This window comes from Engystomops pustulosus, chromosome 5 (genome assembly GCF_040894005.1).
Source record: "Engystomops pustulosus chromosome 5, aEngPut4.maternal, whole genome shotgun sequence".
Classification (NCBI taxonomy): Eukaryota; Metazoa; Chordata; class Amphibia; order Anura; family Leptodactylidae; genus Engystomops; species Engystomops pustulosus.
The window spans coordinates 153,303,685-153,328,188 of NC_092415.1; the positions used below are offsets into that span (position 1 = coordinate 153,303,685).

The following is a 24,504-nucleotide window of genomic DNA, read 5'->3' on the forward strand; positions in this document are numbered from 1 at the left end:
GATGCCTCTAACACAGAGGCTGACAGACAGAGACTGACAGACTTTTACACTGCTACACTTTTAGCTCTGCTACATCCGTGTTCTCACACATATGTGCCTCCCTCTCCCTTCCCCCAGATCACTTATCTGTCTGGAGTTTGTAGTTTGCAGCTCCTCTGTGCTCACAATGTGCTGGCAGGAAGTGAATGTCAGTGAGTTTCTCTGAGCTCCGTGCAGGGGGCATGGGTACAGGCTCAGGGCATAAAGACACAGAAACAGCACGGCTGTCACACAGAAATCCAAGATGGCAGCCACACAACCCTAAAGTCAGAAGTTACAGGGTCGTGTCTAGGGGCAACTGAAATTGTGTACAGCAGGACTGATAGAGACAGGTTGGACTTATCTGTGAAATGTTGTATTTCTGTTAATAAGTGAATTAAGAGAATGTGTTATTTTGTTTTCCTGAGTACATAGAAGAAACTTGTCTTCGTGGGAATACCCCTTTAAAAGAGAATTGTTTATGCTTCATAGAGGCTATGTGTGTGAAATATTATTTGCAATCATTGTGAAACTTGAGACACTTTTCCACCATCTTCATAGTGTTCAGACAATGCAATTCATGTGCTGTATATGTATTCATTAAAGGCTTTCTAATGATTAAAGAATATTAATTACATGTGTCTTATCTTACAGATTCTAAATGTCAGCGCCATTGTCCTTGCAAATTTATGTGTCTCTTACATCATGACTAGCCAAAATGATCTGGTAAGTTAGTTCTGATGAAAGTGCCCTTTTAAAGTCAACCTCTGATTCATTAACCTTAACCTGGTTACCTGTAGGTGTTAAACAGTAACAAAACTTTTTAAGCAATTTTTTTTTATTTCAGAAATGAATAGTGCAGGGGATAATATTAAACTTTCTAATCTACTTCATTAAGTAAAACACATTCTCTACGCCTTTATTATGCTACTTCTTTCTACTGTAGTGAGCAGTGTATCTGAAAGTCCCCATTAACTCTTTCCTTACCTAGATTGTTTTCCTTGATGATTCAGCTCTCTATGGAAATAAAATTATTCAATGATTGTCAATGACTTATCTATTTACAGACACTTTATCAGGTTTCTTTATCTCTCAGCTGTCAGTGGACACAGGACAGAAAGCTGATTAACACAAACTTCTTAAATAAGGAAGGAAGGCAGTAAAAATAAAAGACGCAGAAATTCCTTTAATAACGTATATTACTAAATTTACTATAATCATCTGCACGATTCAATTATACAATGTTATTAAACGTTCAACATTAAAATCAACAAGCTGCTGTATGTACAGTAGATATTTTTTATTTGTATGCATTTTTATAGCTATACAATTATTAAATATGAGAACAATCTACTCCATTATAATATCCATCTGTAGCAATGTTTCTGATTGTTAATGATGTGGTACTGAACATTGCTTAAAAAAAGACAAACTGAAAAAAAAATTACCAAATCAGTAAAAATGTTAGTTGATAAATATCACAGATAATAGTATACTGTATGCTCCAATATATGAAAAGAGGATGTGAAGGAGAGAGAAAAGTTGAATTATTGTTATTATTCATATATTCGTTCATAGAACATCACTTATTTCATGTTGCGGTACATTGGAAAGGAGGTTCACATTCATGCAATAAGACGAGAACAAGTACAATAGTTATGGTACAAAAGACTCAATACTACTTAAACTGGTGCACGTGGAAGGAGGATGCTGTCTGTGAGGACTCACAATCTATATGGGAGGTAGATGGAGACACGAGATGAAGGAGCATAGTAGTGGGATAATGGCGTGTTGTTGGCAATACTAAACAGTTAGGTTTTCAGATTACAATTGAAGGTTTGGAAGGTGAGGTACAGTCTGTTTCAGTAGAGTGTTCTAGAGTATGGGGGGATGCATTGAAGAAATCCTGGAGATGGTTGTGAGAAGAGCCAATAGTAGGAGAGCAAAGCAGAAACATAAGGTCTAAGAGCAACAGTATTGGTGGAATAAATCAGAGATGCATGGATGGGGACAGAGGGTAGATGGTATTATTTAGGATTATTATTATTATATGAAGCAAAAACCAGAGTTAATCCTGTCAAGCTTAACACTGCTAGAATATTTGTGTCAAATACAGGGTCAAAGTCGGCTCTCAGGATATCCGGATACTGCTCAGAATATAGACCATGTAACTCATGATTTTTACAAGTTGACAATACAGTGAAGACTATATTGATTTCAGACTAGAAATCTGTATCCACATTGGCCGTGTAATCAAACTTGCTGTCTCTCTCCTAGGAGTCCTGTGGGATTTCTCCTGCTCTCCCAGAAATCTAGCTCCAAATTTTTAAAAATCTATATATTATTGCTCAGCTTCATGGGAGTTTCTCTTTAAATAATAACGTTAATGTATACGGTCTCAGTTTAAAAAATATATTAAAGAACTTGCAGGAAGCATAACTGGCTCTGGGCACGATAAATACTGGTTCTTTAATTAAGGACATTGTTAAGATTCTTATGGAAAGTAAAAGCTTATTGTAGGTGACCTGACAATTGATAGGGCCGCCCTCTTGATGCTCCACCCACACTAATATATTAGGAAGGATTGAAGGTGTGGCTTGTCGCTTCTCATCCCATAGTGGTCAGTCTATGTTGGATTTTATTTAATGTGCCTCTGTCTCATAAAACATATTTCCTAAATGTTATTCGACGCAAATAATATTTTATGGAAAACAGCTGTCACTAAGCCAGATGTTAATTGTAACCTTCTGTCCTTTCTTCACCCAGGCTGAAGAATTTATGCGAAAGATTGAAAAAGAAGAAGAACAGATTGCTTATGACTACCCTGATAAGAAAATCTACCACCTCTGTATTGTTAACTTAGTGATTGGGTAGGTGAACACCAGGTGAACACACAGGTCCCATGGATGGATGTATATCACAATAGATAGGAGACTGCATATTGACACAAACTATAGTTTATAGCAAGTTATCATACAATGGGATATATATGTTATGAAAAGCACCAAATAATTCATCATGCAGAGTCCATAATGGTGGCCACATTATTTATATTCCTTGTAAAGCTCCTTTGATAAATTTACTACTGATGATTAATGTATGTTTTTTTTTTTTTCATTCAGAACGCTTTACTGCGCCAAAGGGAATTATGAATTTGGCATCTCACGAGTTATTAAAAGCTTGGAGCCATACAACAAAAAGGCAAGTCTGCATATTGCAGCTGGACCACAGAGGTTTAGTCTTTGAGGATATTAGAAGATTGTAACGTAACTTGTCTTATATTATGTACTCCCCACTTTACTATAATTATAAGAATTTCTGCTGTCACTAAAGTAAATGAACTAAATCATTAAAGGGGGATTTCCCAAATCCGACATTTATGTGTAATAAATATCTGATAGATGCAGGTTCCATCTCTGGAGAAAGGATCCCCCTAGCCATGATAGTTATGCAGCCTCTGGCATTAAGATGGGAAATGAATGCAGAGAATTGAATGGAAAGAGCTGTGCACATCATATTCTTTTCAAGAAGTTTTCCCATGTAGCCTATTTATGACATATCCAGAGGATATGTCATAAATAGATGATAGATGTGGATCCTATACAAATCTCAGAAACTGGTGTGTGCTGACCCCCTTCCCATAACATGGCTGATTGGAGAGTGTGCCGCACATTCATCTGTATGGGGAGTGTTGAAAGTAGCCAGGACCCGCAGACCCAATTGCTGATACAGGTACAGGTCCCAGAGGAAGTACTTGCATCTATAAAACATTTATTTCATATCAAGTGGAAAGTTGTATTCATTTAAGAGTGTGTGTATGTGTATATATATATATATAATACAGTATATATATACACTCACTGGCCACTTTATTAGGTACACCATGCTTGTAACGGGTTGGACCCCCTTTTGCCTTCAGAACTGCCTCAATTCTTCGTGGCATAGATTCAACAAGGTGCTGGAATCATTCCTCAGAGATTTTGGTCCATATTGACATGATGGCATCACACAGTTGCCGCAGATTTGTCGGCTGCACATCCATGATGCGAATCTCCTGTTCCACCACATCCCAAAGATGCTCTATTGGATTGAGATCTGGTGACTGTGGAGGCCATTTGAGTACAGTGAACTCATTGTCATGTTCAAGAAACCAGTCTGAGATGATTCCAGCTTTATGACATGGCGCATTATCCTGCTGAAAGTAGCCATCAGATGTTGGGTACATTGTGGTCATAAAGGGATGGACATGGTCAGCAACAATACACAGGTAGGCTGTGGCATTGCAACGATGCTCAATTGGTACCAAGGGGCCCAAAGAGTGCCAAGAAAATATTCCCCACACCATGACACCACCACCACCAGCCTGAACCATTGATACAAGGCAGGATGGATCTATGCTTTCATGTTGTTGACGCCAAATTCTGACCCTACCATCCGAATGTGGCAGCAGAAATTGAGACTCATCAGACCAGGCAACGTTTTTCCAATCTTCTACTGTCCAATTTCAATGAGCTTGTGCAAATTGTAGCCGTAGTTTCCTGTTCTTAGCTGAAAGGAGTGGCACCCGGTGTGGTCTTCTGCTGCTGTAGCCCATCTGCCTCAAAGTTCGACGTACTGTGCGTTCAGAGATGCTATTCTGCCTACCTTGGTTGTAACGGGTGGCGATTTGAGTCACTGTTGCCTTTCTATCAGCTCGAACCAGTCTGCCCATTCTCCTCTGACCTCTGGCATCAACAAGGCATTTCCGCCCACAGAACTGCAGCTCACTGGATGTTTTTTCTTTTTTGGACCATTCTCTGTAAACCCTAGAGATGGTTGTGCGTGAAAATCCCAGTAGATCAGCAGTTTCTGAAATACTCAGACCAGCCCTTCTAGCACCAACAACCATGCCACGTTCAAATCACCTTTCTTCCCCATACTGATGCTCGGTTTGAACTGCAGGAGATTGTCTTGACCATGTCTACATGCCTAAATGCACTGAGTTGCCACCATGTGATTGGCTGATTAGAAATTAAGTGTTAACGAGCAATTGGACAGGTGTACCTAATAAAGTGGCCGGTGAGTGTATATATATATATGGTATTCTATTCTATATGTTATATTGCATGTTGGTAAAATAGTGATTTAGTAGCAGTATCTCTTGATTTGGTTTACAGCTGGGAACAGATACGTGGTATTATGCCAAGAGATGCTTCCTATCTTTGCTGGAGAACATGTCTAAGCACATGATCATGCTGCAGGACAACGTCATCTATGAATGTATTCAATTTTTGGAACATTGTGAAAGTAAGTTTTGAAAGATAGTGGGTTTTTGGAGGCAAGAGTATAAATTAAAAGTTTTTGTATTTTGTCTGTTTTGCAGCAATTTTTGCTGTTATTTTGCTACTTATGCACAAGGGTTTAAGAAATAATAACAGGCCATTTGAGTCAGTAATGGTGATGAGTTGGCAGTTCTACTTTAAGGGTATTCTCCACTAAGGGGTTATAATCTGCTGACAGCATGTTGTACAGATATTTACTGTGATTTCCAACATACCTTTATTATTTCTGCCTATTATGGCATTTCCAAGATATCACCCCAGGTTATTCTGTATGCTAATGAGGTGTCCCCAGAACCCAATGCACTGCTATTCCCTCCTGAATCACTTCTTTCGATGCTCCCATGCTTCTGACAAGATAAATATCCTGCTTATCTGACAGATTGGATAGTAGTCCAGGCAGAACTAGCAGTGCTCTGTGTGCTAAGGACAAGACTTTGATATTCCAACTGCCTTATTATCCTACCGATAAAATGTCTCAGAAATGGTAAAACGGAAATAGTAAAGATATTTTGGAAATCACATTTCATTTCTCTACAGTATGCTTCCACAACAATTTTTTTACAAATCCCTGAATGCAGATGTGTATAGATTTGCAGTCCAATCGGCAGCACGGTCTACCGTGGGTTGGCTGGGCAAGTAATCCAGTAGAGTTGCAAACCGATAGTATGTAAACCCATGTATGAGTGGTTAAGATTTGTTTAAATGTAGAGTCAATCTTCTAGCAGAGGAATGTTCTGAACCTATTATTTTCCCTTGACAGTTTATGGTAAGAACATTCCCGCCCTGATTGAGCAACCGCTGGAAGAAGAGAAGATGCACATTGGCAAGAACACTGTTACTTATGAAGCGAGACAACTGAAAGCATTAATGTATGAGATAACATCCTGGAACATGTAGATGACCTGGCCTTTCTTCTACTTTGTGTTTCTGATAATAATGGATTTGTAAGGCCCCATGCACACAGACGAGTGGAAAAGAGGGTACGGGTGAGCGCTCCTCACGTAAGACATGTCCTATCATGTCCTATCATGCCATAGACCCCCAACGGTGGTCATGATCTGGTGGTCCAGATCATGGCCACTATAACTGTTGTGTGCATGGGGCCTAAATGTAATTTTGTAGTGTTACAATTAAATTATTTTGTTAATAAATACATTGATTAAAAATTTCTATGGGTGTTGTTTCTAAGGTCACAAAGTTCTTGAGATCTTACTGGAGGCTTCAGTTCTTTGGGATACTCTCGCAATAATAAAGCATTCTGCTAGTTGCTTGTCTTTGCTCTAACTGCAATGTTCTGGAGTGTTACAGCTCGGCTCCATTTTTCAGCTACCTTTTTGGCCCCTACACCATGGGTAGTGGTGTTTTACCATGATTATACTTTGTATCTTAGCCCTCACATGGTTATTATGAGGCTATCTGCTTCACATGAGAGAACAGAGGCCCTGCTGGAGCTGTAGCACTGGATTGATGGGAACTCAAGGTATGCAGGGTCCCTCTGCCTAGGGGAAAGACTTTTTTTATTGGGGCGTGTGGTCGGGTGACTGAGGTCGGCTGCAGCAGGTAAGTACTCTCTTTTATATTATTGTAATGTATTTGGGAACAATAAAAGAACATAATTAAGGCTTTATCCAAACTGTGTTCAGATCTTTCATGAAAAATAATATTATACTTCCTATGGAAGGTTCCAGTATTTGATACCATATAGACATACAGTAACATAGCCCATCCATTGACTCCAATTGTCTTTCCAGAAGATATACATTTTCTTGATGAGAATATACTTTATGAAGTATATAACTTAAAAAGAAAGGAGTGAAGTAACAATTGTTTTCAAACAATAATTTGGAAAACCTGTTTAAAGCCATAAGAAATACTGTCAATATTGAAGATGGCATTTCGGAGAAACTGTTTTGGTGAGACAGTCTGTAAATCCAGATCACAGAGGGCCTAGGGCAGAATGATAAGCTTAATTGTAACAGTTGATTTTGGAAGGAAGGAGCCCAAGTATAAGAAATATAAATAAATTACCCCAGTAACAGAGCTTGGATCTATCAGTAAGCGCCTGTTTATAATACTTGATTTCCTTTAAAAACAGAAAGAAAACATGTGGTTAAAAGAAAAGAACTTGGGATCAAGATCCACTCATCACAATCCAAACAGATGCCAGTCAGGAAGGTTGCGGAGCTAATTTCCTGGACCATCTAGCCCCGAAGTGTAAGTGTAGGAGCTATATGAAAAACTGAAAATAGCCATCACTTTGGCCAGGAGGTAGACTCTGGCTCTATCCATCAAGAGCCTTATCTCCTTATCTAATTCTAGGAGACCGAATTGTGCTAACACTTGATCCTAAATTCATTCCCAAGGTGGCTCCAGATTTTCATAGATAGCAAGAGATTGTTGTTCCACCATTCTGTGAAGACGCCAAAAATTCTAAAGAGGTTGAATGGCATTCCACAGAGATAAGGAGATCTGTCTTAAAATATTTTGAAGCAACAGAGTCTTGGTGCATAGACATTTTCCTTTTAATTCAATTCCCGTGGAGGGACAAAGGCTCGAAGGCATCAAAACCCTTAATTGTTAGATGGCCAAAATTGACGATTACCACCTACTATGAACCACAGAACAAAGCAGTTCTTAAGAGCTCATCCAACTTGGTCAATGGCTACCACATGGGCCGAATAGAGAAGACTGACGCTCGAGCAGATAGGCCAGTTCACTACCTGCTTTTTTTCTTTGACATTTTTTAAACATAATAGATTGGATCTTCCAAAAAACATAGACTTGTCATTTGGGAGAGAGGTTCTACAAGCTTTCATCCCTCCCTTATTTTAATTATTGGCTATATCTCCAGGTGGCCGTCATGGTGGATGGGATGGAAATATGAAATTAGAGCTACCAACAATTCAGTTTCCATTAGTTCACTAAGGTGGCCCATTTATTGTCATGTTAACATGCTAATAAAATTGTGTAGCATTTATTCCTGGTGTGGTTCTTTTGTAGTCACTGATTGCCGGATGCTGGGAGGAGCTTTCAACTTCTCTGTCCCTACAGAGGTCAAAGGGGAATCCTTCAGGTTCCCGTCATGGTGGACTAATTGAAACCGAATTACCGATAATAATTCCATATTTTTGTCCATCCAGAATCCCAATAGAGTAATTTGATTACACCCAACATAGGGCTTGATTGGCCGGCACGAAGCTTTGTATTAGCTAATTGTTGTGATTTTCAGTTTAGTGTAAGATTACTTTGAAGCCCTTTCATTCCGAATGATCATGACTTGACTATGATATGATCTATGTTAGGGTCCACGCACATCTACTTCAAAAGCTCTGTTGCCAAAAAATTCCTACATGCAGGATTTTTTGTCATATCATATTAAAATAATGGACGCCCTTGGGATCCTGATGAACCCCATAAGTATGAAAAACTCTTCATGTAGTGCTACATGAAGAGTTTTATACATACATTACAACAAGGCACATATTGACTGAAAATGAATTTGAATAGAGCCCTTGGAAGTTGTGAAGAATCGTAGAAATGATAAATTGCTATGGGCCACCACGCGCTCTCACAGACAGTTTTACACAGCATTTGATGACTTGCTTCCTTTAATGGATCTGAAATTGTAGAATAGCCTGGAGCTATAGACGTCTATCCATGACTCGTGAATCACATTAACACATAACTGGAGTAACTCCAGAGCAGAGAAGAGAAAATAATAATGGTGTAAAGGTCTGACAAGTAATCATATGAAACATGGATATCAGATGCCCTATTCGACCCTAACAGGAAGCTGAATTGGAAGGCTCCAGATTGAAGGTGTGATTAAATGGCCGTTGTATGGCGGAGCTGATTACACTTCAGCAGCTTTGTCACAATCAGCTGTGACATATCAGAACAAGAAATACTAACTCTACATGCACAATCCAGGAATTCTAGAGAAGTGGCTGCTGAAATTGCTTTTTATGTCCATTATACTGCGGATGAATGGCCCCACGTTTTCCTGCAGGATTTCTTTTTAAATTGTCCCATTAGCATTGCATTGCTTCACTAATTATTGATCCTAAAGGGATTGTCTGCTTTCAGCAAATAATTGATAATGTTGTGCAAAGAAAAATTAGACAATTTTCCAATATACGTTCTGTATCAATTCCTAACAGTTTTCCAGATCTCTGCTTGCTTTCATTTATCCCAAACAGGACTCAGCCCTTTTTCGATTTTTCTGTTCTGTTTTTTACACCCAGTATTTTACTCCCAAATACTTTTTTATTTTTACAGATTTTTACAGTTAACAAGCTTTCACTCATCTCTGTAATCTGTGGGACAAATTGTACTTTTTAGAGGCTCCATTTAATATCCCATGCAATGTACTGGAAAGTTGGAAAATAATTCCAAGTGCAGTGAAATTGACAAAAAAAACACATTTGCTGCATTTTCTTGTTTTTACAGGTTTCATTTTGCGTTCCAAATTACACTTCATTTTTATTCTTTGGGTTGATACGATCACTGGGATACCAAATTTATATAGGTTTTAATGGATTTAAAAAAATGTTAATCTTTTGTATAGAAAAATATTTGCCATTTAGGGAATTCTGAGGCCAATAACGTCTTCACACTTTGGTGTAGGGGCCTATGCAAGGTGTATTTTTTGTGGTATGTGCTGTGTTTTCATTTATTTCATTTTGGGATCTATATGTTGCGAGAAGGGCCCTCACTTAAGTTGTTTCATATGGCTGTTTGTACTCTTTAATGTAATATTATACATGTACAGGCAGTCCCTGGGTTATGTACAAGATAGGTTACATAGGTTTGTTCTTAATTTGAATTTGTAGGTCGAAGCTGTATATTTTAACTGTAGTTCCAGGCAAAATAGTTTTTTGCCCCAGTGACAATCACAGTTTTCAAATGTTTTGCTGTAGTGGGACCAAGGATTATCAATAAATCTTCATTACAGACACCTTACAGCTGATCATTGCAGCCCGGGACCATCCAGAGAACTTCATCAAAGGTCACAGTGGGCAGAGAGGTCTGTCTGTAACCAGGGATCCTTTGTAAGTCGGGTGTCACCTGTATATGTTCCCTATGATTTGTAAAGTGCTGCAGAATTTGATGGCGCTATATAAATAAAGATTATTATTATATGACTATTTGATTATTTTTTATTCAAATATTTATGGATGGAATAATTGCGAAAAAGTGGCGATTCAGACATTTGGGCGCCACTTTTTGTTACTGTAGAATAATCTTTTGTATATTTTGATAGAACGGGCATTTTGGGGAATGGCGATACATAACATGTTTATGATTTTTACTGTTTCGTTTTATGTGTTCTAGGGAAAGGGGGGGATTTAAACTTTTACTGTCTTAAATTTTTTTGTAATTTTTTTTTATATCAGACCCCCTAGGGGTCGACCATGGTACTTAGCAGGTTAAATAACTCACAAGAAAATAGATGGCAATTGCTGCTGATATAGTGGATACTTGATGGTTCAGAACCTATCTCAAGCTTATTACGTGTAGTGAACAACATACGCCTTAAATCTCTATTCACAGTTCAGTTTTGTATTGAAGTACTATAACATCAGAATAGACAGACATAGAATGGCTATCACCCTTCTTGGTGATTCAATCAATACAGACAAGCGATGGCCGTTTTGCGTGCCGGAAGAAGCGTGGTACATGCACATGTGGGATTCACTGGCATGCTGAGTTGAGTTCAATGGAGGGAATGTATCAGTCTAATTACACCAGTTTTCTGGCACTTGATTTTGAGAGAATTGCATCCGTCAATTTGCAACTTTTCTGCAACTTTTGCCGACCTACTCCCTTTTCCTGTCATCCTACTAATGCAGATTTATGAAGGAATTCTAGATTTGTAAGTTAGATTTATGAAATTGAACTTTTAAAAAAAGTCACAAATTTTGGCACAAATCCAGTCCAGTACCTTCCTGGCGAAAGAAATTGTATAGAAGTAAATCTGCAACTTCTCACTTATTATATTGCCACTAGATTCTGTGCTGCACCTACATCTTGAATTTGACCTGGTTCTGCCTAACTGCACTAGTCTGTTTTCTCTGTCTTTGTTACCCCTCTGTTCCTTGACATCTATCCTGGTGTCAACACTGCTCTGTCCCTGACTTTCTGTTACCTGTCTGCTTCACGGTACTGCAGCTGCCAGATAAGTTTCACACCTTGCATGGTCTCTCAGGGTCTGTTAGCAGGTTCCTCATAGTGGACTTGTCCTTATCCTTGCGGATTATCTGCTGTAGCCATGGTTCTTGTCTGCAGGGAAATCACAGGATTAGTTCGCCACCACTTACCAAGTCTGACAGCTTGTGCCAGGTCTGGTTGTGGTGTGCTTGTCAGGTTCTGACAGGTTCTTGACAAAAATCTCCTAAAACAGTGTTAAAACCGGTGCAAGATGCTTGCCTAATGTTATATATCACCCCAGTGATTCTTGACCCAGTAAATCCTGAAGATGCAAGAGCAAGTTTGACATAACAAACTTGCTCAAGGTGGGAAATAGGTTTTACAGAACTCTAAAGAGGTATCAGAGCTCAGAGAAGGTTAACGTTACAAACAGCATTTTGGGTACAATTTTTCTGGGAGAGACAACTATTTTGGTAGAGGCTAGAGAATTTAGGTGAATCAGGTTGCATTACAGATTGCCATTTGGAAAAAAAATTATTTGATCCAGACCGGAATAATTCTTTTTTTCATCTGCACCAAATCCATAGCAATGCAAAGAAATTCAAACCTGCAGCAGAAAAGGTGAAACTCATATGTGATAGGGAGAAACTGTGAATTTCTAGCGGAGAAGGCATAAACATCTCTAAATCCCCGCTAGCTTCGGGATTCTCCATCCTGCATGACACTATGGTCGTTACGAGGCCGGAAGTGGCGTGAGATAGGAGATAGGGAGAGATAGCAAGCTTCATAGGAAAGACCTACTAATTTCTGGGGGTAGACTACAGTACCAAAAAAGTATCACAGGAATCATCCAGCATAATGAACTTGCAAAAATTCTTTACAAAGCTGGTCACACAGTTTTAATTGCCTCCTGTCAGAAGCTCAACAACACTAATTACTTTTTTCTAGCTCTATGTTATGGAATAAACACATATAAAGGCAATGTTATTCTTCGTGCATTTTAAGCTTTGGTTCATTTATCATACTGCTCTAATTGCCCCAGGGCAGACATTCTCAAACTGATAAGAAATGCAAAACTGCTGCTCTACATTTTACTTACAGTGTGTTAAGTCACAGACACTCAGATTTGTAGTCAAGCTGCATTTTCCAGTTGAATGCATCTCCAGCTGACGATTTCTATTGCCAGATCCCCTGGCAATATCTAGATCAGTTACTGCTTGGCAAATGATCTCATACCTCAGAGTAGGTGATCGTAATTAAAATGACATGTACTTGGCTTCAGAGCTGTTAGTATTTTTAGGTTGCAAGAATTATATATGAATTCCATGTAGCTCCTTGAATTTGAATGTAACACCATGAATTTTAATAAATAATAAACCAGAAATTGTGATGAAAATTTCAAATATTACTGTACATTTTCCAAACATGACATTTTAAGTTGTTTATAAAGTAAAACGAGAAAAGTTTACTGTAATATAGTGAGGGAATAGCTAGGATAGACTGGAAGGACAGGCAAAGACAGTGAGCCCTAAAACCAAATCCCCTTCCCAGCTGTCCCTACCTAATTGACCAGCCTACCCTAAGGCTAAAACTGGTCGATTTTCCCTTCATTTGCCAAAATTACAACACAAAGACAGTACAATACAAACATAGATGAGTATTCGACATAAATAGAAAAAAGAGAATGCGGTACAGAACTAATAGGGAAAATGGATGGTCAGAAAGCAGAAGATAAACACCAGAAACCCCAGAAAGCTCCAAATAAGGCTTGATGCTTATGACAGTGTGCTTATTTCTGTCCATAAAATGGCATCAAATGGATTAAGCATGTGATTATAACTGTCCATGACCAATCTACCTTTCAGGACCTTAAGCTTCTTATGAATACTATCATAAGGTCCTGGAAAGGAGATTGGTCATGGACAGTTATGATCACATGACCCTCCATGTGCTGCCATTTTATGGACTGGAATGACTGATGAGATAAAAGACATTTCTGAACCAGGGGGCTTTACTTTGCATTTCAAGATAGTGGTGCTTAACCCCTTCCCGCCGCAGCCCTTTTTTGTTTTTTGCGTTCTCATTTTTCACTCCCCACATTAAAAAATCTGTAACTTTTTTATTTTTTCATGTACAGAGCTGTGTGATAGCTTATTTTCTGTGTAATAAATTACACTTCAAAATGGTAGTATTTAATATTCCATGCCGTGTACTGGGAAGCGGGAAAAAAAATTCCAAATGCAGTGAAATTGGTAAAAAAATGCATTTGTGCCGTATTCTTGTGTGCTTGGATTTTACGGATTTCACTGTGCGCCCCAAATTACATGTCTACTTTATTCTTTGGGTCTGTACGATTACGGGGATACCAAATTTGTATAGGTTTTATAATGTTTTCATACATTTAAAAAAATTAAAACCTCCTGTACAAAATTTTTTTGGGGGAATTTGCCATCTTCTGGCGCTAATAACTTTTTCATACTTTGGTGTATGGAGCTGTGGGTAGTGCTGTGTTTTGTGGATTTTGATGACGTTTACAATGTTTTAGGACATTTTTAGGACTGTATGACCTTTTGATCACTTTTTATAGAATTTTAAATTTTTTTTAAAATGGCAAAAAAGTGGCATTTTCGACTTTGGGCGCGATTTTCCGTTACGGGGTTAAACGCAGTGAAAACCGTTATCATATTTTGGTAGATCGGGCATTTTCGGATGCGGGTATACCTAATGTGTTTATGATTTTTACTGTTTATTTATATTTATATCAGTTCTAGGGAAAGGGGGGTGGTTTGAATTTTTAGGTTTTTTTATTATTTTTTTTTTTTTACTTTTTTTTTAATTTTTATTTTTACTATTTTTCAGACTCCCTAGGGTACTTTAAAACTAGGGTGTCTGTACGATCCTATTAAATACTGCCATACTACAGTATGGCAGTATATGTGTATTTTACTACTCATACATTACAATGTGCTGATAGCACATTGTAATGAATGGGTTAACCCGAAGTAGCTTCGGGTCTTCGTGAGACCCGAAGCTACCATGGCGATGGATTGCTGCTCCCCGATGACATCACGGGGAGCGGCGATCCTCAGAAAGATGTCGGCACCCACGCGCTGCCATCTCTTAGAAGCCGCCGGCACCTTTGCCGGCGGCGATCAGCAGGAAAACACCCGCGGTAGGCACCGATCGCGGATGTTACCGGTAAGCCTTTGCTGTAATATACAGCAAAGACTTACCGGCTATGGAGAGGGCTCGGTCCACGAGCCCTCTCCATGCACCGAGACCCGGCATGTGACGTACTATTACATCACATGTCGGTAAGGGGTTAAAGGGGTTTTCCCATGAACGCAAGTTTGGCCCTATCTACGGGTTAGGGCCTAACTTGCTGATCGGTGGGGGTCTCAGTGCTGAGACCCCCACAGATCGTGCAAATGAGGGGTCCCTCGGACAGAATAATAGAGCAGACGGCCGTGCATGACCGAGCACTGAGACCCCCGCTGATCAGCGAGTTAGGCCCTATCCCGTGGGTAGGACCTAACTTGTGTTTGTGGGGAAAACCCATTTAACTATTAATAGATGTATACTGATAAGTTACCTGATATCTGTAATGGTTTAGTGGTCTAAGTGGTTTTCAGCCACTACCTGTTTTCCTCATGAGTCTCTTATTTAACTTTCCTGCCCCCAGTATCTCATGTCAGAGATTGTCATCCTGTGGCTTTAGCATCCTGCTGGTTTGTCTGTGGCTTAGTCTGTTTCATTGTTTGCTTGTTGTGATTTGGGCAGTTCAGATTTTGTACGTTCTTAAATATCTTGTTTTGGCTTGGACTGACTGACTGACTACTCTTTGTACTTTGTGCTATTTTCCTACTTTCCTACTTCCCACTGCACTAAAAAATAGCGGCCTGGAAAAGCAAGTTCCAGTTCCCTTAGGGAACCTGTGCAGGGTCACTCAGGGTCTGTTGGCAGGTTCAAGATAGTGGGGCACATTTACTAAGGCCCCTACGCCAGTTTTTTGTCAGACTTTGCACATTCTTTCTAGTGCAAACTGCTTGCACATGTATTTAAGAAGTACCTGTGCCACATATGTGTCGCATGCAACCCTTTTGTGTTGTGGCTGCACTATTCTTCATACGACACAAATTTTGTCACTGAAATGGGCGTTCCCGTGCACAGTCTAGCCTTGCGTCATCTTTAACCTGCAAAATCCAACAGTGTGTTGCATGTCCCATGTTAAAGGTGCACACCCTCTGCACACTACACAGGTAAACTGCACATAGTGCAGTTTGCACAGTTTTTAGTAAATGTGCCCCAGTGGGTTTGCAGGTACGTCTCAGGGCAAGAAATCCATCAATTGCCTAGTCTGACAGTAGTGCCAAGTCTGGTTGTGGATGTGCCTTTTGCTGGGCTTCATTACACATTTTGCACAAGATGATGTTGTATAATACTTAATGTTGAAAATTAAAAATTCAACATTTTTTGAATATATTAAACGAAGAGTGAAAAATTTAAAGAGGTCTGAATACTTTCCTTACCCACTGTATCTTCACAAGTCCATACATTTTCATCATTCTAAATCACACACAAAAATCTGAAAAGCTGCAGCAGAAAAGTGACATTATTAACTAATTTGGCTACATTTCACAGCAAGTTCCAAATTGAAAAAATGCTTTTTTGTTTTTCTAAATTACAATGCAATAACATGGTGCTTACAATCATATAAGGATATGCATTGGGGAGTGTAGGAGTATAGGTGCGGAGAGAGCATGGCAAATGATCGTGCTTAGGTAATGACTGATCTTTCTTTTTCTGATGTTGATATGAAACCCATAAAGGTCCCAAAGGGGGCAATATGATGTAAGACGGGACACAGGTGATGCTCTGGATCCGACAGAAAAACGATGATGCCATCATAAGCAAACAATGACAAGCTCACTTTTTTGATGCCAACCTTAATACCCCTGAACAGTGATGAGTCTTCAATGTAAAGCCAAGCTAAAGAGGAGAGGTGACTGCAGACGTCCATATCCCTTGTGGAGCATGAGCAAAGAGGACATGAATTCTGCTATATGGATGCAGGCCATGATAGCATCATATATTCCCATCAGCAAGATACTAAAGGTGTCTTTAATGCCAGCACCACCCGCAGCCTAAGTCATCAATTATTATGAAAAACTTTCTCTGCATGTAAAGCCAAGAAGACAGAATCCTCGCCTTGCTGAGGGCAGTGCTTTGCCCCGTCTAGAATAATCAATACTTTTCTGATGTTAGCACTGCCTTGAATGAAGTCTGCTTGATCTTCTTCCACCAGGTGGGGACTAAATTGTTTGGGGCTGTCTGCCATTATCTTGGATAATAGTTATATGTCCTGGCTGGAAGGGACATAGAGAGCTTGAACATGTAAGGATTTGTATCTTCCCTTTTTCTATTTTTGCAAATAATCAGCCTGATTTATACCCATAGTGGAACTATTTGGCCTAAAGGGATTAGTGATACACATCATAAGCAGAGGTTGCAATGCCCTTTTCATTTCAGGAGGTGATGTGTTTCTTAAGTGAGGAAACGTAGGCTATCAATCTATTCCACACCACTGATTTCACCACCCATCAAGTTCTTCAAGGAGTCATTCTTCATTATAAAGTTAGGGAACTGGCATAGAATGTCAGTACCCTTGAGGTGTATGTGATGGAGGAACATCAGAACTGAGGAATGATTGGTCACTATTAAATCATGGATTTCGATAGTGAGCAAAAATAGACATGCTCTTTCTGAGAGCAAGATGTCATTTCAGAATGAGCAATCATGAGGGTGTGCATAGAAGACAGAATCCTCACCTGGCTGAGGGCAGTGCGTAGCATCGCAGGATGTAGCAGATGAAACGCATCTTTTAATCTTGTTTTTTTTTTTCCAGAAAGCTTGTTAACACTGTGTTTGTCATTCTAGGTTTAGGTCAAGGAGCTAGTTTTATCGGAGTCTAGCTCTCTAGCCTTCAACTGGGGATAGTACTGTATTGCAGTAGCCTCCCACTATCTTAAGGCTTTTATGATTAATGACCAGCAGGTCAGAAAGACTCTTGAAAAACATCCTGTTACTATCATTGGGACAGGTTTCCACTTGGTATTCCAGGATCACTTACGGCCATCGACCCTCTGAATCTTGAGTCATCCCCCACAAATTATCCACTAGGCCCCTCCCAGCTCCGGACATGTAAGACATTACATAAGAAATGGATGTAACAGATCCTTAAACAAAGATTAGGTACAAAACAGCACAACAACTCAACCAAGTTAAAACAAGATTACGAGCAGCAAGGCGCAGGCAGCAAGAGTAACCCAACCCCAGACCATTGGAGTTCTCAGAATGCTTTGTCCCAGAGACAAAGTACATGAATTAGTGCTGTGCAAAGGCCCCTTGGAACTCTGTGGGGTCCTTGCAGTCTATTCCTCTTCATCAGGGTCTATTCTACTTCGGTTAGAGAGAGATACACACAAACGGAGCCATCCTCATACAAGACTCTCAGCTTTGCTGGGAAAACCAATTGGAATCACATTTCCGTGTTCACCAAGGCAGAGCATAAGTAGCAAGTCTCTTTTTTCCTTCGGTATTTCCATGCTGGATATCATGGTCATGGTCTATGGTTTGTGCAGTAGTATGTTTCAGATTCATTCATAGGTGGTGGGATCTCTCCTCTCTGTACCCAGTGCCATTGGAAGATCTACTTAAAGGGGTTTCCCACAAAAGAAAATACTCAAATCTCAATTCCCTTGTAATGTTTACACAATAAAGATCATTTTAACCCCTAACTTTTTAATTTTACTCAGTTTTACTGCTGTTTTAGCTCTTATTACTCAGTGATGATCAGTGCAAAATCAGTGTGGGCAGAGACTCTCTAAGCAGACACTTTATAATCCATTTCGTTCTGTGGGTTGACAATGTGGTTAGATTATCGGGTTCAGGTGTATATAGACTTTCATCTGGCTTCTTACATTGTACTAACAGACTGACACATAGAGATGAGACCGATCAGAGATGCATGGGATGCCTATTACACAGAGGCATGACAGACAGAGGCTGACAGACAGAGGCACTGTCAGCTCTGCTACATCTCTGTTCTCACAGATATGTGCCCGGCTCCCTCTTCCCCCAGATAACTTATCTGCCTAGTTCGTAGTTTGCGGCATCTCTCTGCTCACAATGTGTTTGCTGGCAGGAAGTGATGAGTGTGTGTGACCTCCATGCTGTACTGCAGGGGGCGGGGCTACAGGCACAGAGCAGAGAGAGACAGAAACTCAGCCTGCAGCTGCCACACAGGAATCCAAGATGGTGCCTCCCGTCCCTAAGCCAGAAGTTGCAGTGTCATGTCTAGGAGAAACTGAAATTGTGTACACCAGTACTGATAGAGACAGGTTATATCTGTGCTGTATTGCTGTATTTTTGGTAAAAACATTGAATTAGAGAATTTGTTATTTTGTTATCCAGCAGGACTATGGCACCTGGCACCTGGCACGGTTTCTAATGTCGACAAATTTCTCAGACAGTCTTTGGGCATCTAACGTCACTTTGTCAAGCAGGTGCCGATCAGCAATTGTATTGTGTTGGTTGCATGTCACCTTGTAGGGATTGTGGGGTGGCTTTCATTGTGACCTCCAGGAACAATTGCATGTCAGGAGCAAGCTTTCCCATAAACTCCTGCTGCCAGTAGTTGAGAGTATAATTGCAGATCTCTAGGTGGACTACCATTCAAGGATGCACATAGGGAAGTGGACAGCAATGGAGGCAATGTTGTAGAGGGGTCAGGGTAGCATTTTGTGGGTGGCCTTCTGAGGGCATGGCGGATGAGTCTGAGTCAGTGGTAGGGTCACCAGGCCTTTGTATCTGAGTAGGCAGGCAAGGTTCAGATGGCTAATAAATCCTATTTAGAGACAATGAACCGCAGAAGATAAGAATTGCAAGAGCAAAATGCTCAAATAGGGCAGGACACCAATGGTATGGAACTATTTTGCTCATGAGAAAGCACTACCAAAAGATAAAATATAGTATATAGTAAAGTTTACTGATTACTGTATTTTTCGGAATATAAGGAGCACCGGATTATAAGGCGCACCATCAATAAATGCCTACTAAAACGTCTAGGTTCATATATAAGGCGCACCTGATTATAAGGATGAATGACCAGCAGGTGGCAGACTTGTGCACTGTTCAAGGCAACTTTTGTTTGTAAGTACGGTTCATACATAAGGCACACTGGCAACCTACTCAGCCTGGATGAGTATAAAGTATTGTTCAATGAACATCCTACAATAGCCACCTTTTACGCACTACCCAAAGTGCACAAGGGACGGATGCCGATGCCGGGTAGACCGATTGTGTCGGGCTGTGATTGCCTGACACAAGCCTGTAGCATCTACATTGACAAGATGCTGCAGCCCTTTGTCTGTGCTCTCCCATCCTACTTACAGGATACTAAAGACACTATTACAAAGATACAGGACCTCACGCTCACATCGGATACATTGATAGCCAGCCTGGACGTAGAGTCTTTGTACAGCAATATTGAACACTCCTTGGGCCTTAAAGCTGTCGAATATTTTCTGAACACTAGAGGCATCCAGTTCAGAGCACACAACAATTTTGTGTTGAAACTTTTACATTTTGTACTCACCAGGAATTATTTTCTTTTCAGGGGGTCCTTCTACCACCAGGTTAGGGGTACTGCAATGGGGGCGACGTGTGCGCCCTCATATGCGAACCTCTTTCTTAGTTGGTGGGAGGACTCCCTAGTTTTCTCCGATGAATTCGCAACCTACAACTGTCACATTGCCTATTGGGGCAGATTTATAGACGATGTGCTGATCCTCTGGGAGGGTGGTAAGGCACTATTCCATGAATTCGTTGAGAAACTCAACAATAATGATATTGGGATGAAATTTACATCCGAGATTCATGAGACCCAAATAAACTTTTTAGACCTTACCATCCATTTAGATCCCCAGGGACACCTTAAAACAGACATCTTCCGTAAACCCACTTCCACCAACAATTTGCTGGATTGGAACAGCTGGCATCCCCAACCATTGAGATCTGGCATACCCATCGGACAATATCTCCGAGCCCGCAGAAACTGTTCTGACGAGGCTACATTCAAGAGGGATGGTGATAATACTCCAGAGCAAAAAATGCGGATAGGAGTACCCTCTTTCAACAGAAACATCAAAAACCAATTCAGCAAGTCATTAGATGTATTGGCACATATGACGCTTATGCAGATACCATCAAGAAGATCTTCTCTAGATATTGGCCAATCCTCACAGCAGACCCAGATTTGAAAGAGAAATTGACTTATAGACCTACTATTACCTATCGTAGGGGTCCCAATTTGAGAAATCACTTGGTACATAGTCATTTTACGGAAGATGCAACATCTATTCGAAGTGTGAGAAGTCCCACTGTAGGATCCTATCTGTGTGGCACTTGTTCCTTTTGCCCCTTGATGCCGAGAACAAAAACTTTCATCAATCCAGCGAATGGAGAAAACATCTCCATTAGACATTTTCTGAACTGTAAGAGCATTGCAGTGGTCTATGTGGCACAATGTCCGTGCCCAAAACTGTATGTTGGAAAAACCATACAACAATTACGGAGAAGAATCTCCAGCCATGTCAGCTCTATAACGACCAATAAAGATACTCCAATCTCCAGACATGTGACACTGGACTATAAGGCGCACCTTTGATTTCTGAGAAAATCAAAGAATTTTTTGTGTTCTTATAGTCAGAAAAATACAGTACACTTAAAAATAGAACATCAAACAAATATTGGTGGTTACATGGCAAAACCATAAAGGTGCTGGGCAGCAAGCTTGTACAATAGGCATATAATAAATAATATTATAAAGTGGACACCAGAGGAGATAGAGTGACTGGCACCACCTGAACACAGGCACAGAACAAAGTCCAAGTCCGACAGTCACAGCCATACATTTGAACCGGCAGACAAAGCAGTACTGCTGCGAGGTGCTTGTCCAGACTTCACAGTAGAAACTAATCCAACATCCATAGAAAAAGACAGCGGCACTCACCGATCACAAGCAGGAGAACTTTATTGGGGAAGGAATCAGGACAGGAGTGATGCACGCCACGGAAGGCGACGGGCCGTTTCGCGCTGAAAGCACTTTCTCAAGCCTCGGACATCGCGAGATCTCGGGACGCAGGTAATATAACCGCCCCGAGCGCGCGTAGTCCTGGCAACGAGACACAAACAAGAAAACACACAGTATCACAGTATCATATTATAAAGTGCATAGTGCATAAACAGATCAGAATGAATAAATTGAAGCCTACAGGATAAAATAACAGAGTATACCTGAGGATAGGACGTGATAGAGTGCATGAAAGGGAAAGCTGCCCAGCACCTCCCCGAAGCGTGTTTCGTCCGCACAGGACTTTGTCAAGGGGTGACAAAGTGTGTGGTTGAGATGATGAGCCTCATTTTACTATACTGATAATTCAGCCCATACAAAGTTACCCAATGGCGCTTTGAGGTGTGGCATGGCAACCCGAGTTGGTGCTTAAATTATGCTGTATGCACTTCATGCTACTTTAATGTGTGAATTTTGGAGTTATTTATTTTCTTGTGTTTTTGCTTTCTTTTCCTTCTAGGTTCACAAATTTTTTGTTTATATATATGCAAATTCATAGTTAGAATTATCCTTCCTAATAAGACAACTACATGATTGTCATGCTCTTTTTCATGTATGCTGTGTAAGCATTATCCATGAGTGTGACCGCTTTTTAAAATTATTATTCCTTTTCAAGAGCAATTGAAATTTGCAGTAGTGCCTCTCCTCTAGTAACCTGGTTGCGGTCTTCCTGATTGCTCAATCCTGTTATCCTAACCATGTCTGGCACAGAGGAGCCCCGAGCTGCACCAAAATAAAGGAGTCCTTGCATTGCCAGCATGTGCAATAATAATAATGACAATAATAATAATGATTTATTATAACAATAGTAATAAATAATACATAATAATAATAATAATAATTATTATTATATATATATATGTATATAGCATTTACTGTTTTGACATGTAAAGAATATGTAATTTTATTGATTCCTATTATTAGAATCTGATCTACTATTAATATTGTGTGAATGAGTCTGAACACTAGGTGTCTCCAGATCCCCTATTATGCAACATAGACTTTATTATCAGAATGTTTTTATGCTTGGTGGATGATGTTATATTTTTTGCTCCACACTGGATCATGCAGTAGCTGACATTGATGCCATGGTTAAGGTGAAACTTAATGAATCTTTTAAAGTATTTTTTTTCTATGTAATAACAATGACATAGGAGGCACCACTGATTGACATCAAATTTTGATAACGAAGCAATGATAAGTATGTATGTCACCTTCTGTATTAATGACTGTTTTTACAGTTTTAGAACTTACACTGTAACTGCTTTACTGACTGAACCAACCAAGGAAACATGTGATGTTTGTTATGCAGTTTACTGGTATCTATTTTTATTTTATTGAATCTTTAGTTTACAATAGTAAAGGGAATGTCTTGAATAAAACCTTTGTTATTTTTTCTAGAATATAATGCATTAATAGTTACCGGGTATCAATAGTAGGGGGTTTGTCACTGTCCAATTGTTGTTGACAGTATCAGATTGTGCAGCAACACTGGACTGGAAACAGAAAGGTTCCAATGCAATAGAAGTTCCAGTTTCAGACAAAACTGTGATGAATCCATTTTTTTCTTTTTCTTATTAATATCTTGTTTTATCCCTGTGCTGAGTGTTTTTGCTGAAAAAAATTATTATAAAATTATGATAATGAAGCTCTCTCGCTTCTGCTCCTATTCTCGGCATTTTTCCTTTCACATTAGTTATGCATTGCTCAGAGGATGATGTAATCACTGTTCTCCCTGCCAGGCAGAATAATCAATTGCTGCACCATCCCCCAGGTGCGGTGTATAAGTGATCCAGCTCAGGTTGATTAGTCCTGTCTGTTCAGATAGCTTGTGTGTAATGTGTGTTATGTGGATCCAGCTTTCCCAAGGTCCTGAATTTTATAATAGTTTTTTTCTGCAAAGCCACTCTGCTCAGGGGTTAAACAAGGTATGTTTCTGCATCAGTGTAGCTATAGCATTCTTAAGGTATGTTTGATTCATAATGCATGATGGTAGATTTTTCTTTGATGCCATTTTCATGGCCGATTTGCATTTGTCTGACATCAGTTTTGCACTGATCCTCATAAATTATAGTCTATAATCTGAGAAAACATAGGACACGTTCTATTTTTTAATGGGTCAGTCACACAGTCTGTTAAAGTAAAGGGCGTGGCCACTGATCGATTAAAAGTATCAAATTTAGTGCAGCCAATTTTCACTGTTTCCCTCTCTGCATCTTCCCTAGTGGGTGCAAAGCAATAAAAGGGGAGAAAAAACATGACAAGAAGAAAAAGATTTGTATGTGTAGCAATTTAGATCAGAACACAATATTGAGATCAATTAAGATGTCAGAGTACATGATTAAAGCCGGAACAGCTAGCTTTTGGCTTTCACACAGAAAAAAAAACAGAACAGTAGGTTCTTTCACTCACTTTATCTGGAAAATATTGTTTCGCCAAGGAACTGTTAATCTTTTAAAATTCAGAATTTGAACAAAATCATGAAATTGGTATTAGGTTCATTATGGCAGGCAGGGCTAATATTGGGCTAAGAGGAGGGGACACAGGTTGTTCTGTAATGTATGGAGGAGGTCAACCCCTTAATGTGTGGAGGAGGTCAACCCCTTAAAGACGCAGGGTTTTTTATAGAAGAGTATCAGTGTTTATGTTTTCTTTAGAGATAAGCCCATCTAGCCTCAGAACAGTACACATATAGACTTCCAGTTCCAGCAGAATGTGCAGCGGATGTGAGGACTCTCGCAATGGGAATCTTGCTGACTGTCTCACATCTGAGAACAGGTGAAAACTGCCATTAGCAACTGGCCCTCTTCTGTGCCTCCATGA

At 39.8% G+C, this 24,504-nt stretch overlaps 1 protein-coding gene and 1 long non-coding RNA gene across 4 annotated transcripts in view; one reads left to right on the plus strand and one right to left on the minus strand.

Annotated features, from left to right (window-relative positions):
- The window catches only part of LOC140133361 (intraflagellar transport protein 70A), a 34,827-nt gene extending 28,318 nt beyond the window's left edge, over positions 1 to 6,509 (plus strand). For both annotated transcript variants that reach the window (XM_072153462.1, XM_072153463.1), the window contains 5 exons: positions 673 to 744; positions 2,785 to 2,888; positions 3,141 to 3,219; positions 5,175 to 5,304; positions 6,100 to 6,509. In XM_072153462.1, the coding sequence (XP_072009563.1) occupies positions 673 to 744; positions 2,785 to 2,888; positions 3,141 to 3,219; positions 5,175 to 5,304; positions 6,100 to 6,236 (522 nt within the window). In that variant the 3' untranslated portion in view covers positions 6,237 to 6,509. The remainder of the gene's footprint in view (positions 1 to 672; positions 745 to 2,784; positions 2,889 to 3,140; positions 3,220 to 5,174; positions 5,305 to 6,099) is intronic.
- LOC140133362 (uncharacterized) overlaps positions 1 to 24,504 on the minus strand; it is a 33,237-nt gene that overhangs the window by 750 nt on the left and 7,983 nt on the right. Inside the window, exons 1-4 of one of the 2 annotated variants that reach the window (XR_011855878.1) lie at positions 21,562 to 21,717; positions 11,488 to 11,621; positions 7,368 to 7,422; positions 1,006 to 1,035 (exon numbers count right to left, since the gene is read on the minus strand). This is a non-coding gene — a long non-coding RNA (uncharacterized lncRNA). Of the gene's footprint in view, positions 1 to 1,005; positions 1,036 to 7,367; positions 7,423 to 11,487; positions 11,622 to 21,561; positions 21,718 to 24,504 lie in introns of those variants that run through there. The other variant, XR_011855877.1, reaches the window with a different exon arrangement.